Genomic DNA, 19,297 nt, shown 5'->3' on the forward strand with positions numbered 1-19,297 from the left:
TACATTGACAAGCTTTTAGACATCGGTAGATCCTGGCGATATGGTTAGCCCTAGTACGCGTACTTCCCACTCCTTTTCCGCCCCGCTGTGGCTCTAAAGTCTTATATCTAAGCTTTAACTTTCAAGAGACACGTGTATAAATTTTACAGCTGCCATACCGTTAGTTATAGCACTTTGAGTTAAGTATCCCAGAAAATAAATCGGGGAAGTGGTTTGGACAAGAGGAAATAAACTCCGAGAATGATGTACGAAGGCAGTCAATGACGAAAACATAAAAAATAATCCACTAAATAAGCTTTCTTCCAATGGGTAGCTCAACTCATTGATTATTCTTAGCACTGTGTCGTAATAAACCCGAAATTTAGCGTCGATTTTTGATAATGGGTCAAACGTGACTCTATCATTATACATTAGAGTTCAATCGATAATTAGCTGAAAGATGAACCGATTCCAAAGCGTGGAATGACACTAAAGTCAATTGGTAAGGTTATGGCGTCGATATTTTGGATTCGCATGGTATAGTATCCATCGACTATCTTTAAAAGGAGAAAACCATAAACAGCGACTATTACGTAGCATTATTGTAGGGAGAAATTGCGAAAAAACGGCCACATTTGCATAAGAAGAAAATGCACAATGCACTGTATCACGAAATGATGACAAAATTGCATAAATTAGACATCAAATCGCTTTGTATTATCTAGGTTTGACCTCCAGCGATTTTTCCTATTTTCAGACCTCAAGATTATCCTTTCTGGACAGAAATTTCGTACCTATTCGTGACAATATTGTCTAGAATTTCTATTTAAATTCAATATGGTTTATATTTCAATAAGAACCTCATCTAGGGATAGTTCAGATCTAATTGAGAATGGGAACATTCTAAAATCATTGACTTCAGTTAATTTGTATCTTAAAAATTATTAGACATAGTTCTATTTGAGCTTAACCAGATTCTAAACTGAAAAATTTAAGATGAAAGTTTGTGCATATATCACGTGATTCAACATATTTGTTAATAAATGTCACCGGTTGGTAACCGATTAGTATTTTTCGAGAAACGAGGTGAATAGCCCAAGCGTGTGCGCCTCCAAGCATGTATCCCTTCGTCAATAACACGCGAGATCTCACAATAACAACAAAGCAATAGCAGCATCGTTCGCCGAGTAGAATAAAATCTTTTTTGAGCCGAAGTACCGTCATAGTAGTGTGTAGAACGGCGGTACCGCGTTGTATTTCCACCACTCCTCCGAGTTGGTCATCGGCATCTCCGGTGCCACTTGCCGTACCACTTATCAAGGTCGCCTGCACTAAAATACCATCCTCTGAATCGAGTTTTACGATCGCTGATGTCACAGTAAGGATCGTTACCCTCGACATCCTACAAAACAACAAAAATTTAAACGGAATTCTAAAAAGTATGAATTACGACTCGAATTTCCAATAGAAGATCGAAGGTAGTTCTGGAGCAGTGAACTTTCAAAACACTCTCTGGATAGTTCAAACGCATAATCTTTGTAAGTCACGACGCGCGATTTTCAAAGTAAAATGTCACAAAGAAAGTACAATATGACATTTGACCCTTTCGTAAGTTTATTGATTTCGATTAAAACCAGTTTAGACACCATCAAGATCATGGGAGTACCAAATTCTAATCCACAACCATATAGAATCATTACAAAATTCATCTAGTGTGTCAATTTTAAATATTCAACCCCTTGTAATATTAACATAAGTCTCTTCTTTATTGCGTATTATTTAGATGCCATCCTTAAAAAGTAATTTACTCCACTTGCTATTGGTCAAGTAAATCTTTGTCCCTAACGCTTTCCAACATATTATTAATTAATTTCCAAATGAACCATAATGGAATTTAATTATAAATTCCGATCTTGACAATAGGCTAACGTATGCCGAATTAATCGCAGGGTGGTAAGGAGGAGTAGCTCTATATCCCGATGTATTCCATATCAAGGAGAGTTAGTTTGTACTGTCATATGTGTATAGTTAATGGGAGACAGTTACCATGGTAACGAGTTGAATTCAATCCATATCGTGGGTCTGGGTAGTTCAAACAATATTGAAACATTAATACAGAAACAATCCTCAGTTAGATCCTGCGATTTCCTTTAATAAAATTTTTCTATTCTCAGTTGAATTTCTATAAAAATATGGTTCCTTGAATAGTTTTTCGCTTATATGATTTCATGTTATAACAAAAAAGAACGCAAAATGTATACGTCTGTGCGACATAAAAAATGAATAGAAGTCCTGGTACGGAAAAATGCACCGGTATAATCAAACGTGCAACATAATCCACCAGAATCTGGACAAAAAGTTTGGTCTTCTCAATATCTATACATCGTACTACAAGTACCAACCGCAGAAGGTTTTTGAAAATGACAATTTCAGACTCCACTATTATAAGTCCATTTTCACCGATAAACAGGTGACGAATAACAGATCTGATATCGTGGTGGTTGATACAAGAGTCAATTCAGTCCTTCTTGTCAACAAACACCAGGAGAAACTGGCCAAATACGCGGATCTCGCAATTGAGATTAAACAGATATAGCACAGCAAAAATGTGGGAATCATCCCAGATATTGTTGTTAGCTTAATCCTTTTGATACCTTGTATCCGGAATAGGTAAATGATAATTGTGGAAATTACTATTTAGAAATGAGAATTCGAATGAAGATCAAGAGTGTTCTATGTTCAGTTTGGAACTAAGAATACGGATGGGTATTTATTCCCTATCGTCTTGTATGGCGTGGAAACTAGAAACCACGAGATGTGGGACTACCTAGAATATTATGAAGAGATAATGTAAATGTAGATAATGTAGAATCAGAAGAATGGAGGAGGACGCGGAGATCATATAATGAGAGGTCCAAAATATGAGAACCTACAGTTCATAATTCAGGAATGAGAGAGATTATATGGTTCCTATATCTCGTTAGGTTATACTGATAACATTGAAACACCATACGGTATTTATGTAGCTTGAATATTAATCAAATACCTTTTTGTGACCTTCTCGATTACATATTTTCAATTTAAAAACTTTGAATTTAAAACTAAAACAAAGAATGAATGTTATATTTGGTGTGTGTTGTTGTACGGAGCTGAAGTCTGGACACTTAAGGACGCCATAATCAACCCTATACGAGAATCGCTACTTGAGTTTTGAGACAGACATTGTTGTTCAAAATATTCTCCATTAATATCGATACATTTCTTATGCGTTCGAATCAAATGTCAGCATTTTTTCCATTTCGATTAGGGTGCCTCCGAAATATTTGATTTGAACGCATCTTCAGGTGTAGAAAAAAGTTCACCTCGGAATTTATTTTTGATTTGCGGAAATAAGAAAAACTTTTGGCAAACAAAAGCTTTAATACCATTCAGAATTGATCGTTCTACGTTGCTCTAAAATACAAGCGGCCATTTCCTTCGAAGTGCCACGTGCGCGAACGACTTTTGATGGATTTAGCTCGACTTGTAAAACCCATACAATGGTTTGTTGTTTAGTTTCGTTTTGACAGCCAAATGTTCATGCAATAATAAATGTATGCGAGTGGAACTAATGCCCAAGTATGGTTCAATCTCTCGGGATGTCACATGACGATCTGGTACAACAGCCGATTTTGGACGACCTTCAAAAAATTCATCCTGTAGCTAAGTGCGACCAGGATTGAATTCGGAAAACCAGCGATATAAGTTAGCTCGAGATGGTGTTGCATCACCAAAAGTCGAAGCGATTAACACACTGCTGTTGGTTTAATCCACGTTGTAAGTCATAGAAAATCGGTGCACGAAAATGCAAACAACTCAAATAGCACTCGTATGACAATATCTTCTGAGTACGTTCACCATAAAAAATATAAAACTTTAGGATGGCAATGTCAGATTTGACATATTCATATGAGTGTTGGCGTATCTCAAATATTAAGTAGCAAGCCTCTTAAAAGCATTTGGCATTATATGCTAAGAATACTATGCAAGGTAATGAAGTAGTATTAAACATAGCAATTGTTTGTGGCTGAAACCAGGGATCAGCTCTTCATTGCGATTGCTAAAGTCAGGGGAACCTGACAGGGCACAGTAAGAAGATTCGTTCTGTCCCAATTGACCACTTGGTAATAATGTTTCATTTACACAAGTTCTACACGTTAATTTTGTGCCTGTTGTTTTTTCTTTCTATATTAATCTACTTTGAAACTCTTTAAAGGTAAATCAAACTCCAGTGACGAGTTTTTATATATCTGTAACGATGGGAGGTATAAATCTTTTTCCCTTTCCCCATTTAGACTTTAAACAGTAGCTATGTATTTAATACGTTCCTTTGGGACATAATATTTCCCTAACTTTAGAAACAAACACTTCCAGGGGTGTTTAATGTACAAAGCTTGAGTTGCTACATTTAACAACAAAAAAATCCGTAAAGATTAAATTCAAGTTTTAATTAGCATATCGAGTTATCAAATTCGAAGCAAATTACTTTTAGTGACTTCAATTTACTCAAAGCGTATTCTCCGAAGCGGATTTTTAAGTTTCCACAAGAGGAAGCATCCAAATATGGCTAATACAGTGTTTGGTCAAAAAAAAATAAGTCACAATCATAATGAAATTTTTCCTATAAATCTAGTCGTTTAAAACGCCTCAAAACGTTCTAGTAGTACTCATTATCACCTGTTTCATCCTCTGGAATGGATTCATGGTGAATCATCTAATAGTAAGCGATGATTTTTGACAGACTATGGTTTTTCGGCTCATTTTTGGATCGCCTTTCTCGAGTTCTGGGTAGTTTCGAAGTCAGATTCATGAACCTACGACTCCTTATCAATAATGATGAGTTAAGTGTATTTTGAAAAAGATACGAGTCTGGACTTTGCTATTTTTTGGATGTCGACACGACAACATTCGAGCTTTATTTTCTTAATTTTTTTTATGTTAACAGAGGTGGATCGGATGAGACGACTTTATATCATTCATTGAACGATTTGTGACAATCAAATACCAGTTTTATTTAAAAAAAAACTGATATTGTCTTGGGTAGGAAATTCCTGTTTTTTGGATGAATAAATCTAACGAAACCCTTAGGTAGCTTCTTTTACCACACGCACTAAATCATTTAACCCGACCGATTTTGTCGTAATATCGATTGTTTTTCGCAATACGTCTGTTTGTATTTTTCTTATCGCCATTAGCTTGTCATTAAATGCTTCTCTCAGTATTTGAGCTTGACAAATTTTAATATCCGTTCCTATTTTATATGAAACTCAATCTCGAAGTGGTTTATATTTTCCTCGGTAACAGCGTTTGTCGACCAGCTGTCGAACACTGCCACAGTTAACATGGGCGGAACATTTTACTTATTATAATCGTTAATAAAATATAGTTTAATAAGGCGTATAAGAAAAGTAAATATTCATGGAATAAGTAATCAAATTAAAGTTACCACGACCACCGTATTCTATTGATCTATTGATTTTTGGCTTCTTTCTTTTGCTCAAAATAGAAAACGTCGTGAAATGATTGCATTTTGAATCGATTTGAACGGAAGTACGTATATGCAATGATTCTGAAAAGTTTTGATTGAAACATTCGAAAAAACTCTTCAGAATCATTGTACATTCGTACTTTCGTTCAAATCGATTCAAAATGCAATCATTTTACGACGTTTTGTCTTTGAATGAATTACAAGCATCCAAAAAGTAAACATCAGTATATTAGAGCCAACATGAAGATATATGGTCAAAGTTTTTAAAGCAGTACGAGAATCGAGCTGTTCAGATACAGATTTAATAGCAAAATAAGCAGAGGATAATTTTTTCGCCAAGGTGTCTACATGTACAGACCATTGAAGGACACTGTCAATATGTAGATCACGAAACTTGATCGATTTTGAAGATCATATCAAGTCGTTGTTGAGTTTTAGAGATTGTGAAACTTCTTTATAGGATAAAACTGAAGTTTTCTCAATGTTTAAAAAGAGCCCGTTCTTATGAGACGAGTACTTGATGGTAATGAGATCTTTGCCCATGGAAGAATGTAAAGCTTGTATATCTTGGTTCACTTGGCGTCATCCGCAAATAAAGTGAATTTACCATCAATTCCTAAGTCTGTAACATTATTAATGAATACCAGATAAAGAATTGGACCTTGAGGTTGCCACCTGGTAAACTAGTCGAAACATTACCATTAGCTTTTACCAGTTGTTTCCTACCTTCAAGGTAAGGATACAAAACATTTTAGGGGAATACCTCGGATGCCATAATATTCTAGTTTGTTAATCAGAGTTTCATGATCAACACAAACGAATGCCTTAGCGAAATCACAAAAAACCGAAGCCGTATATAATTTATTATGAGGTGAGAACAGAAAATGTAGCGTCATTAGCGCATATATTAGACAGGAAATCAAATTGTTGAGCTCCCGAGATTTTATGTTTAAAAAGTCTTTCAATTATCTTCGATAATATTTGTAATAATAGGACGATAGTTACTAGTGCTATTTTTGTCGCCACCCTTGTATGGTGGATCAATTATTATTTCATCAAGGGTCAAGAAAGATACTCGAAATATTTAAACTAGAAGACAGAGAGTGATCACTGTATTTTAAAGGATGTGGAGGAGACTGCTCTGCCTTGAAGCACAAACGGCGTCAAATGCTTGGCGACTAAACCATAGATTGCTTCGAAGATGTAGCAGAAATAAAAAACTTAATTACGAGTTGAAAATGAGCTGTAAAAGGAAAAAAGATGAGAGGTTATTTAGGTAGTAGTTGTACTAATCTACATGTATACAACATTCCAACCACCTAAAAGCAAGTAGGAAACTAAAACTTGTGATTTCGATCAAAACGTAAAGTTTTTAACGAATTCTGATTTTTGTTCCGAGGAAAAAACTTGTCAGTACAATATTATGGACAAAAAGGTGTGACTTTGTTATGTGAAAAATATATTTTGATAAAAAGACAATTCACCAACTTACACATCCGTTATTGCAATGGCCAAAATATTTATGTAGATGAAAATGAAGATAAATCGTCATAAATGATATTTTTTGTAAGATTTCACAAATTGTATATTTAAAAACATCCCAGATAAAGGTCGAGTATGTTTTATGAACGCACTGTATATATTTCCATATCACCAAAAACTGAAATTTCCTCAAAAACAACGAACAAATCACGTTTTATTACCGATTGAAATTCAACTATTTTTACGTGTGAAATAATTGCTGGTTACGCTACTGCCATGTTGATAGCACCTACAAGCCAGTGGGGTCGAGAATTGGGGAGGGATTTTATGTAATACTAGAAGGGTGTGACGTCATTGAACACGTGTGTTAGTTGTAAAATGTGTCATCGAAAAAAGGAGATAATTCTAAATAGTTTAAACAATAACTCCAGTTGGATTATTTATAGAAATTTTTTATATATATTTTATAGTTGATATACAGTGCGGCGTAGAAATGTAAAATATTAACAAAAACCTAAAATTTGTGCTTAAAAATTCAGAGAGCTAAATTTGAAAAAAAATAAATAATGGATGGTTCGAATTTTCGTCCAACCTGTATATAAAAGAGATAATAAATTTGGTAAAATAATTTTTTTTACGTAAACTACAGAGTCTATACTTTTTACGTGATGTATATCAAAAGCTTCGAGAAAAATGTCGAAATCGGTATAATATACAGGGGTTGAAAAAAATCATAATCGAGAATGCTTCCAGAAGTACCCGGCCTGACCTAGAGATGGCGGTAGTTGCTTGAAAAATACCACTGTGTTAGAAAGTACACGGCATATGTTTCAAGTTTGAACAAGCCACGTTGTTTAATATTGGTTTGGCGTGAACGTTTTCAGTGAATTTGTAAACATACTTTTATTTGAAAGGCAATCGCTCAAGCTCAAGCGGTACTGGATGAAAGTGACCTAGTAGTGCGGTACATATTATCTGAAAATTTGGACATAAGAAAGCTGTGCGCAAGATGGATGCAGAATTTGCTCACCATGGAACAAAAAGATCGTCGTGAAGATGAAGATGAACCTTGGAAGAAACGTTGGTGCATCATCAAAAGAACGATCAAAACAATGGACTGAAAAGGGAGAACTAACTCCAAAGAAGGCAAGGACCGTTCCATCTGCAGACAAGGTCGTGTCTTCGGATTTTTGAGATGCGCGTGGGATAATTTTCATTGACTATCTTGGAAAAGGAAAAACTACCAACGGCAAGTATTATGCGAACTTATCGTAACGTTTGGGTGAAGAAATCAAGCAAAAACGACAGCATTTGGCTAAGAAGACAGCTCTGTTTCATCAAGACAATTCACCAACTTACACATCCGTTATTGCAACGGCCAAAATTGATGAATTACAGTTTGAATTGCCACATCATGTACCCTATTCGCCAGATTTGGTCACCTCGGATTATTTTCTGTTCCCAGACTTGAAAAATTGAAACGGTCGTCAAAGATTTTCCTACAATGAAGAGGTGATGTCGACAGTTCATGACTATTTTGAGGAGCTTGACGATTCTTATTACAAAAAAAAAGTGTGTGGAGGGACAAAATTTTTGTGTTTTCTTTGTTGAGCCAGATACTTCTGGGACCATTCTCGAATTCAGTTTGTATCGGAGGATACAGCAGTCGATATAGTTCGAGATAATTTAAAAATATTGACGTAGGATTGGTACTCCCCCTTTGGATATAAATTAAATAATTATAATTAAAATATTTTTGAAACGTTATTGATTCAAATTGACCGTACTGTATCAATACTATAAGTAAGAGAGATACCCACGCGTCAAATTCTGACAAAGTCATTGATTGACTGCGTCTTGAATATATGCCAAATTACTACGCCATGTATTTTACTACAGAAAATACTATGAAACGTATATTTTCGAAGATAAACAATGAATTTTAATTTTAGAACATAAATTTTTCATTGGACTCTTTCCAGAACAAAAAAAGGGTTAACCATGAAAAATTCAACTTTATTTTAATAATCAACAACTAGAGGGTGGTTTTAGCTGTTATATGGCAACAGTTTTATTCTAGAACTCATTCAAACTCCGAGTTGCTTTTTATTTAATTTGGTTTGATATTAACTTATGGATAAATTTTACGAAAAAATCTTAACTTGAAAACTTTCACGATTCCAAATTTGATATAAACATTGAATTTTCCTTGAAAATTTTGTTCTCCGATTATTTCCTTTTTGAATAACTTAAAATTGAGGTATTTGGAGTAAGGGAAATCGACAATTTTCATTACGTTTACAGAAAATTATGATTTGGTGTGACTTAGAGATTAAGTCTTCAAAAACCGTTCAAGGACATGATTCATCATTAAACGGTGTTAATTTTGCTGGTAGTTCGAACAAGATAAACCACAAGATCGTTCGATTCATATCCATGGGATTATCATCTTTGAGTTTATGTACACTCACTGGTTTACGTTAATAAACTGGAAGGATATGTTGCGAAAATACATTGCGACCGAAATTTGTTTGTACTATTCAAAATTATTGACTGAATTATATCAATTCATTAAGCCCAACGGTCAAAGAACCGGCGATTATTTTTTTTCCATACAATTTGATCCCCTTTAGAATCGTTAACCTTTCGGGGTCGTTATTAAAATACAAATAGTCATAAGAGTTTTTAATTTACAACTTCCGTTGAAGTTTTAATTGGGCATTTAAAAAAATGACTTTGTTGTTGGTTTGTTATTGTACGGCCCTTAGTCATACTCGAGATACATAATTAAGATATGTTAGTGTAGTAAATTTAGACCGTTTGTTGTGAAGAAAAACCTTAAAAGAGATTTTTCATCAGACGTAGGAAGGATTGTAAAGGTTGTAGCATCTCTGGAAAACGTGTATAGATTTAAAAGGAAAATGGTAGGTTGAGAACTTTTCAAATTACACACGTAAGTTCTTAGTTATAAATTTCAAAAAAGCGCACTTTTTTAAAATTTCTTTCTAAAAAAAGGATACATTTCTTGAAAAAAGTCCAGGTGTGGTGGTTGAAGAATATCAAGTGCTGAAAGAACCTGTAAATACGTAGAAAAGTGAGGTTACAGATCCGAAACTTTAGTATCGTGATTCATATAACTCAATAAGTCATGTGACTAATTAAGAGAAAAACACTTTTTTGGCAAAAATCGATTTTATTCATCAATGTAACCTCAATCAAGAGAAGTTTGTAGAAGGAATTGTCCCCTGCCTCAAAATATGCTTCAATTTCATCAATTGCTTCTTCATTTGAGCTGAATTTCTCAATTTAATGATCGTTGCCATCGTGATTTTTTGGCCGTTTTTCCTTGATTTTTGCATTCAAACGATCCAACAACTCTAAGTAGTATTCGCTATTGATTGTCTCTTCCTATTGTAGATAGTCGATGAACAATATTCCGTGCGCATTTCTAGTTACTAAAGCCGTAACCATCCTAGTTGACTGTTATGCCTTTGGACGCTTCGGACGTGGTTCAACGGCTCCAGTACACAAGATGGTGATAGTTTGAATTCCGGAGTGAAGTGATGGATCCATGTTCCATCCATTGTCACATATCGAATCTGATTTATTACGGCCAAAAACTGCTCTGAATCATCAACAATTTGTTGTTTTTGATCGAATGTGAGTAAAGGCGACACCTGTTTTGAAAAAAGCTTTCTCATGATCGAATGTTCATGCCTAATAGTAAACATACTGCCCTCTGATATTTTTATGGCCTCAGCTATTTCACGCAATTTCAAATTACGATTACGACTTTTTTTATGTTCTGGAGTAACCATCTCAATTGGACGACCATCATTGGTGTCTGTTCGACCACGTTCAAATTCAGCAAACCAATAACAAATGGTTCTTTTTGATGAAGCAGAGTCCGGATAACACTTTTGAAGCTATTACTGAGCTTTTCCATCATTTTTTCATCGAGAAGCCATGATAAATTGTTTTGGAAATATTAAAAGTAGCTTCACTTAAATGGCTGTCACTTTTTTCTAACTAATCGAAATAACTTTCGAGTTGGTACTTCAAAAACGTCATATGGATTTGACAATAGCAGCGCTATCTGTGTATCAGTCACACGACTTATTGAGCGTTTTTGTAACTGTTGGAATTCTATATTTAAAAATATTAGTTATTTAAATTCTTAAAAGGCGCCCTCCAGTAGTTGAGAACAAAAACCTATAAACCGTATATAAATTATAAAAATAACTTTAATTCATTTAATTTTATGCTCGGCAGTGTAATTTTTGATAAGATCATTATAGTACTTACATTTTCATGTTTGAAGAAACATAACATTTTCAATTCCCTAAAAACTCTTTTTGAAGATACCACCGATTGAAACACATTGGGTAATTTCTTTAACGCCACTCTCCTTCCATCCCTAGGGTCTGTCACTGCCCTGAAAGATAAAAAGAAAATTTGTAAGCATATCATTTGGATTTAGTCGCAAAATGGGGTACAGTGGCAGAAAATGCAGAGGAATCTTTCCTATATCAGGGCCAAACTTAATATATCCTTTACGCCAACGAACCCCTCTCGAGAGTTCAAAATTGATATACTGATGCGAGTTTTAAGAAAGCGTGTAAAATTGGCATTCCCAAAAATATGGAATTACTTCAATAAATCTATTTATATACATCTTCTACACCATTGCATTGGTTTGAATATTTCTTCATAGAATGTACGACATCTTTGTATACCAACAAAACTTGTGCAGGTAAATTTTGTTTTCTGTTCAGGGTTTCAAACGAAATGTATCTAGGTAGGAAAACAGGTAAAAGTAAAAAGTTGTTCTATAACTAAAGCACACCTGCGAAGGTCTTTACATGGTGAATATACCGGGATTGATAGTTTTATATACACATTTTCTACCTGTACCTATAGTGACGATTCTATGGAAAGATTTTGGAATATTTTCGAAAATTATTTACGAATTTTCTATGCTCGAACGATTTTTAGGTATTTATATCATTTTTAAATAGAACGAAAAATATATACGAGGGATTTGAAATTATTTCGAATTATCCATCACACATGAATTTCAAAATATGCGTCTATTAGAATTATTTATTTGAAAGATAAAAAAAAAGTTTGTGAAAATCATTTTTCATTACTTTTTCTGTACCTGGTGAGCAACTAAGACCGGCAGTCGGTCATATCTCTGGAACGGATTATTGTACAGCTTCAGGGAAAAAAAATTATAACAAAAGCGGCACCGGGAAACATGTTTTAGATATTTTAGATCCACTTCTGAGTCGACCCAAATAAGTAGGTAGCATTTTATATACGATAATCCAATATTCTTTAGCAAATTCTGTGCATTTTTCAGGGTACAAAATTTGGTCTATCTCATCAAATAAGAGATGGGGGAGAGTGGGAAGCTTTTGTTCAGCAATACAAAATAAATAAATTCCAAGCAATTCAATTAGCAACGTGACTGTTGGAGGGCGTTGTTCCATACATTTTGGATATTGCAATTTCTGCTAAAAAGTTAAATATATATAATAAGCATAATATTTTAAATATCGATTGATATGAATTTCCAATTCATTCGGCGTACCGATTGAATCCAATTCTGTTGTTTAAGTTACACTCCTCCAATTCATTTTTCCATCAAACATATCATTCATAAACAAATTTTATTTAGAGGAAAAAAATTCTACGGACTATCAGTTAATGCGGTATTACATTTTCTTTTACAACAAAAACGAACAAAGGAAAACGAAAGATAAATACGAGTAAACCAACATGACCTTTTAACTTTTAATTCTCTGATATCCAGTCAAGTCACGTGGCCTTCTTGGTTTCCGTTGATTCTAACTATACACAGTGTGTTACTCACACGACGTACATTAGAAGAAGTGATTTAATGACATTATATGATCATAAACAATATTACACTTCTAACTGTTTGTTGACTATAAAAATTTCGAGTTTGCTTATAAATTGATAAACTAGTTTTAGTATTTGACATGCGACAAATGTTTATCGAGCCAATGAAAAGTTTCTTCTGCTCTTATCTAGTCTAATGTCGTAGATATTTCCGATTTCTATCAAGCGATTACTGAACTTAGAGAGGAGCCGTATTTGGCATTCCCTATAGTCTAATGCATATATTAGTGGGAAATGCTCATGCACGAAATGAGAGGTGTAACTTAGAACAAGATACTACAACACCAGCCTTACTAACTAAAATTCTCAGCTTCATATATTACTAGGAGAGCCTCGGTACTTTTAATTTAGTATTACTTCGTTACGGCCTATTTTCCTTGACTTGTTATAGGTTTCTTCCTTTCTTTAGTCTTGTTTATGCCTTTTTGTATGTATGTATGTAGCTACCAAAGATCTTCGTCCTCTATTCCATACGCTATGTCTCACACTTGGAGAAAATGTGGATAGAGGTTTTGTCTTCTATGCAACAAAAACTGCACGCCGCATTATCTACTAAATCTAGCGCCTTTAGGTGTCCATTGAGGCGATAGTGTCCTGATAGAACTTCTGTTAGTTTTCGTAAATTGTTCTGACTTAGGTTGATACATTCACAAGATCTTCTCTGGTTTTAGTTTCCCAGGAGAGGCTTTGCCTCAGCCCCTGTAGATAATAATTGGTTTTGCTTCTCTCTACCCTGTTTTTTAATACTTTTTCTATTGATTAGTAGCTGATACCACAGAAGGGTAGCTCTTGTTGTTTTATCTATTTTATTTCGTCGCATTTTCTTAGAGGTTCTTTGAACTACTTCCCATTCTTTGTCGAATTCCTAGTCTTTGAGTATGAGCAGCACAAAGATGCATACAACGTTCTTTTGATATTTTTTCCGATTATTCCTTCAGGGGTAAATTCCTCCAACTATTAGGCGAAATCACCCCGAAGCTACGTTAAATTTACATGCTAGAAGAAGGTGTGTTCGGACGAGTCTTTCTCCTTTCCGATTTTCCCCAAAAAATATTGGATTTATCCATGTCTCGTTAGGAATTGCGTCTTTCTGTCCAGTCTTCCACGATGTTGGTTATCCAGTGGGTCCATTGTCACCTGATAGGTGCTAAATAATGGACTTTGTTTATAATACGTTATGGTTTACATAATAATTGATTAACGATGCGGAACAGGGTTAAATTAGATTGATTCCGAAATATTGCTATCACAGAATATCCGTTTTAAAATATGATTGCGACTGAATTATGCTTGGGCAAAACTTTTTAGTCACGCCTCTCCCTTACTACATCAAACTTTTAATAATAAAGCTGCAAAGTTAAATGGACACACTGTAAATCGAATACAAACATATCTTTTTTTAATATATATATATATATGTATCCCACTACAAATAGCTTATTTTTATTATTATTATTATGAACTGAAAGATATTTATTTTTTCAAACCATTAACCGATAAGCGAGCATTTATTACTAAATATACAGTTATCTTAACGAAATACTAGATTAGTTTTTGTTGTCGTAAACAATAAACGCCTCTGGTAGATAAAAAAACATTTTTGAAGTCACTCAAAATTTAACAAAGGAAACTCCATTCGAACGTTTTGTCCTTGAACCTGTTTTTAGACCGTCAATGGTGGAAGAGTATCCATGTCGTTATTTTATTCATACCACTGAGAAGTTCAACATTCTTACGTACAATAATCAAAATATTCTCTGTTGGAAATAAGCTCGAAACGTTACTGCTCCATTGGCTACGATAAGTTTAATTAAAGTAAGGAAATGACACTGAAAAGATACGATATGAGTGAGAAAATTATGTTTTATTTCAGTTAAAAGCTCTTGTTTTTTTCTAAAATGAATTATTATTTAAATCATATTTTTGTGTGGTCTGGGTTCAGCGTGGTTTTGATTTCTAGGAATTTGCTTTGTTGACTATAATGGCAGGTTAATGCTAGCCGAAGTCGACGATCGAATTAATATTTCCGGAATATTATAATAATGATGATTACTTGATTAGTCATCAATTTTAACATGTTCGATTTCTTCGTTGAGTACGTACGAGCTTTGATAAAAATTTAATATCATTAATACTAGGGTAGAAAAACGTTGACCTCGCAATTTATTTTTGATCTGCTGTAATACGACGAAATTATTGGGTACGTCGGAGGATCTATCAACTGTTCAAAACTGTTTCTTTTATGTTTTCGAACACTTCTGTCAAACAAATGCTGATGTACCATTCAGAATTGCTGTAATGGAACGAAATACCCACACAAACGATTATTGTTTATTTTCGGGTTTGTACGCATAGATCCATGACATGACAACACGTTTTGAGTACGTTCAGTATTATAAATATGTCAAACTTTATGATTGGAATATCAGATTTTACATATTCACATCAGTGTTGGCATATCTCGGAGCTTAAGTAGCGACTCTCATAATAACTGAAGAACTGATCAAGCACTGCTAAGTCACGACACCCTTAGGTAGCATGTTAGTTGTAATCACACCAGTTTTTCAATAAATAGAAGATTTGAAGACCAAGGGGCTCTTTGGTACGTTTAATATTGTAACATGCCGTTCGGTAACAGTTTATCTTCAAACATTTTGAATATTACTTTGTTCACAATAGTTATTTCAGATTTATTTATTCTAACATTCGAGTTTTTGAAGTAATTAATTTGTCATCGACCTCCAACTCCATTCGAAAAATTAAATAAAACCTCGAATTTTAATCGAATTCTTCCTCTACCTATCTACAATCCAAGTAAAAATAAATTTGTGGCGATTTTATTGTTTATATTCGCTGGTAAGTTTTTCTTTGAGTTTTTTATTGAGCTCACAAAAATTTCAGTTAGGTATACGGTTTTCCTTTTGTTTTAAGCAAATTTTATATGACACTTTTCATAAAAATTTGTATTTATATGGGGAACAGAACGAATAGAATAGAACAAATTCCTGTTTGGTTATATTTGAAAAAATATAAATTCAGTTTTCTTATATGTTAGACCATAAGGTCCTTTTGTTCAAATCTGTTTTTTCTACTCGTTCCTTCTTCCGTAATTTCCGTAATCTGTGTTCCCGTTTACTTCCTCATTTGATTTTTTTCCTACAGCTGCCAGGTTGGGAGTTCCAGCCACCACACTACAAATTCAACTCTCTCCAACATCTGGGAATCCCCGATTATTTTCAATCTTCAAACCTGAGTTGTTTTCAATTTATAACTGCTTTTGTTCGTTGTGCTCTTTTGGATACGCAGTTAATGCGAATTTTTTTTAGCAATAAATATTAATTTGGATAATCTAATGTTGGCGGATAGTTTTAGATTGTGAATTCATAAGGTGTTTCTAACTTTTCCGCCTATTTTTATTAATTGTTGACGTCGGGTCGTTAAAAAGCTGTTGGTGTTCAATTTAATATTAATTGTTCACCCCATCTGAGTATCATTTATTTATATTCTTTAACTGAAGCCGAATACCCTATCGAGGAAGAGTCTCCTGCCGGGGAATTAAGATTATAGCATACAACAAGAATATTTGCAGCTGGTGTATGACGATTTAGATTCATTTAAGCAAACGACTTTTATTTGTAAACAAAAAAAATACATCAACAAAAGAAAATTTAAAGAGGCATTGAAGCAATGTTAGCTTAAAGCTGGATTAACCAGAGAACATAAAGTACATTTCTTTAGAATACATCAAGATCGGAAAAATTAGGTACGAGTTAAACTTACAACTCCAGATGAACGTGAGCGTGGCTGGTAAAGGCAAGAGAAAAAAATTGCAATCTAAACTGTATCTTGGTTCTGGATCTAAAATATTTTGGGAAGGAATATTGAAAATGCCCAATATTATTGTCTTATATGTGATACCTTTTGCTTTAGGAGAATGTTAGTTTCCATATATCTAGACAGATAACTGATTTCATCAAAGTGGTCACCCCATCGTCCAGATATGACTACATCTGTGGAACGAGATCAAAAAAAGAATTCCATGGCGATGACCTACTAATGTCAGTGATAACAAATGCGTGTCATATGTTAATAAAATTATTCCAAGTTTTTATATAAATATTTTGATTTTACAACTAATTTACGAATCTAATTCAATATAAATAGTATTATAATATATTGATGTGGTTCCCACGCCTTCCAAGGTCGTTTCGGATCTTTCTCGAAATATCCGAGACTGAGTTCCAAAAAGTTGAAAGGAAACGTCTGTAACAGAGAACTATTTTTACCTGCTAGAAACGTATCGTTACCTACGTGAGGCCGGATGAAGGCCAATTGGCAAAATTTTCTGGTGTTTCTTCTACAAATTTTTCTCACATTCACAACATATATAGAGGGTATTAAACAGTCTATTGAAAAATATAACTATAGTATATTTGGAATATGTCGAATACCTTCGTATTTTAATGAGAATTTGGTTTTTAGTCCGGAAAAGTGAGGTCGAAAAATAAACCTTACGGAATAAGACACCCATAATCATAATTTAACCATTGTAGCATTCCGATTATTTAGAGTAAGGATACGTTCGTTTTGGTGGGGACGAGCTATAAACGTTATTCATTCGACGACATTCCGCAGGATATCAACAGCAAAAGAAATCAAAAGTTTTAACGAGAAGATAGTAAAAGACAACTGTGATTTATGTGGATGGATATTCTGGAATGTATTTGATAGATATATAGTAAAAAAAAGTTATGAATCTTGAGATTCGTTTTGATTTATTGATCATTAATTTAAAATATCGATTCTTTATTAGTTACCAATTATGATCTTTATAAAAAGAATTTTTGAATGTTGTATGCCTACTAACATTATATTTAGGTAAATGGCCTCGAAAAGTTCGAAGCTCTTTCCGAAATGAGTGTGAAACTTCGCAGTCTAATCTATTTTAACGGTGCAGATAAATTTAGAAACGGCATTTATCATTCCAGATAATTAGTTGCATGATGCAGTTTGTACCCGAACTCACATGCAGTTTCCTTTGTACGTCTGTAAGTCTCACGTTGTTCGGGTGTCTTTTTTTATATAATTTTTTTTACCAGCTTCCACTACACTTTCATATATTTGTTTCGTTTGAAATTTTGCTTTTCCTGGAGCTCTACGTGCTGTTCAAATTTTTATTACTCTTTCGTATATAACAATAGATTATAACAGTGTGTGTTGACAAGCACTATTCCAAAATTCGACAGTTCTCTTGGTGGTTTATATTGAACGGCTCTACGTAAAATTGCATAAATGCCTCTCGACAAGATGCAAGACAACGTACAATGCAAGACGCAATATTTCTTGATAAAAATGCATGCATACAACATTCTCTTCCTGAAAAAATACGTGAAACTATGCAGAAATATTTATTATAAGACAATAAAAACTGCCAAAAACATTTATTAGATATAATTCGCTGTGAGGGAAGGCATGGTAGGGGAAATTAAATCGACTGAAGCGTTCGCAGTGGTCACTTTGAGCATTACGGGAGGCTAGTATAACCGAAATTATAAACAAATCCACGTTAAAATTTTTTGTTTGTTTCAATTATAATAAATTAAATAAAAATAGTTCACCAGAGTTGTTGTGTAGTGAATCCTAAAAGGAGAAGTCTAAGAAATAAGGCTTCTTCATCTTGCATAATCTCTACTTCACCTTTTAACGTCAATAATAACTTTGTGAATGTAGCCAAAAATAGCCTAAACAGCCATCACTCCACTGCAAAAGCGTTTGTGACTTTTCTGAGGCTTTCGATTGTGTTAATCGTAATATTTTAATTAACAAATTGCAGTACTACATCTTCAGGGGAGCACCTCTCGCATGGTTAAAGTCATACCTTACCAACAGATGTCAGTTTGTAAGGGTTAACATAACGATGTCCTCTAGCAAGCCAATGGAATGTGCCCCAAGGCTCACTACTAGGCCCTATTTTGCTTCTAAACGACATCGCCTATCTAAACATCAGTGGTAAAATATTTCTACTTGCTTTACACTAGTTTCCCAAGAAACTCTGATCTCACGGCACTTCGTAGAACCATATCTTGTGACCTAATCACCCTTAAATCATGGTGCGATTTTTATCTTCTCTGTTTCAACGTTTCTAAAACTAAAGTTTTATCATATAAAAATATAGTGCTTGTTGTGGACAATTACTTGAAATGGGAGTTACATATTGCCGCCTCACTTGAAAAATTAAGTTCCTCTTGTTTTGCGCTGAGATCAGTTTCCAAGAAACTGAACTTATCCGCCTCCTTATGCCCTAATTGAGTCGCATTTCCGATATGTCCATCTCTTTTAGGGTACGTGTGGTGCGATTCAATTTGAGCAAATCTTCAAATA

General features: G+C 34.1%; 1 protein-coding gene across 4 annotated transcripts in view; it reads right to left on the bottom strand.

Moving 5' to 3' along the window:
* LOC130444810 (serine/threonine-protein kinase NLK) overlaps nucleotides 1-19,297 on the bottom strand; it is an 82,032-nt gene that overhangs the window by 17,607 nt on the left and 45,128 nt on the right. For all 4 annotated transcript variants that reach the window (XR_008909998.1, XM_056780072.1, XM_056780071.1 and 1 more), the window contains exons 2-3: nucleotides 11,294-11,423; nucleotides 10,009-10,064 (exon numbers count right to left, since the gene is read on the bottom strand). Coding sequence is in view for 3 of the 4 variants with exons in the window: in XM_056780072.1 (XP_056636050.1) it covers nucleotides 10,009-10,064; nucleotides 11,294-11,423 (186 nt within the window). In the remaining variant the exon portion in view is untranslated. The remainder of the gene's footprint in view (nucleotides 1-10,008; nucleotides 10,065-11,293; nucleotides 11,424-19,297) is intronic.

Source organism: Diorhabda sublineata, chromosome 6 (assembly GCF_026230105.1).
Source record: "Diorhabda sublineata isolate icDioSubl1.1 chromosome 6, icDioSubl1.1, whole genome shotgun sequence".
Lineage (NCBI taxonomy): Eukaryota > Metazoa > Arthropoda > Insecta > Coleoptera > Chrysomelidae > Diorhabda > Diorhabda sublineata.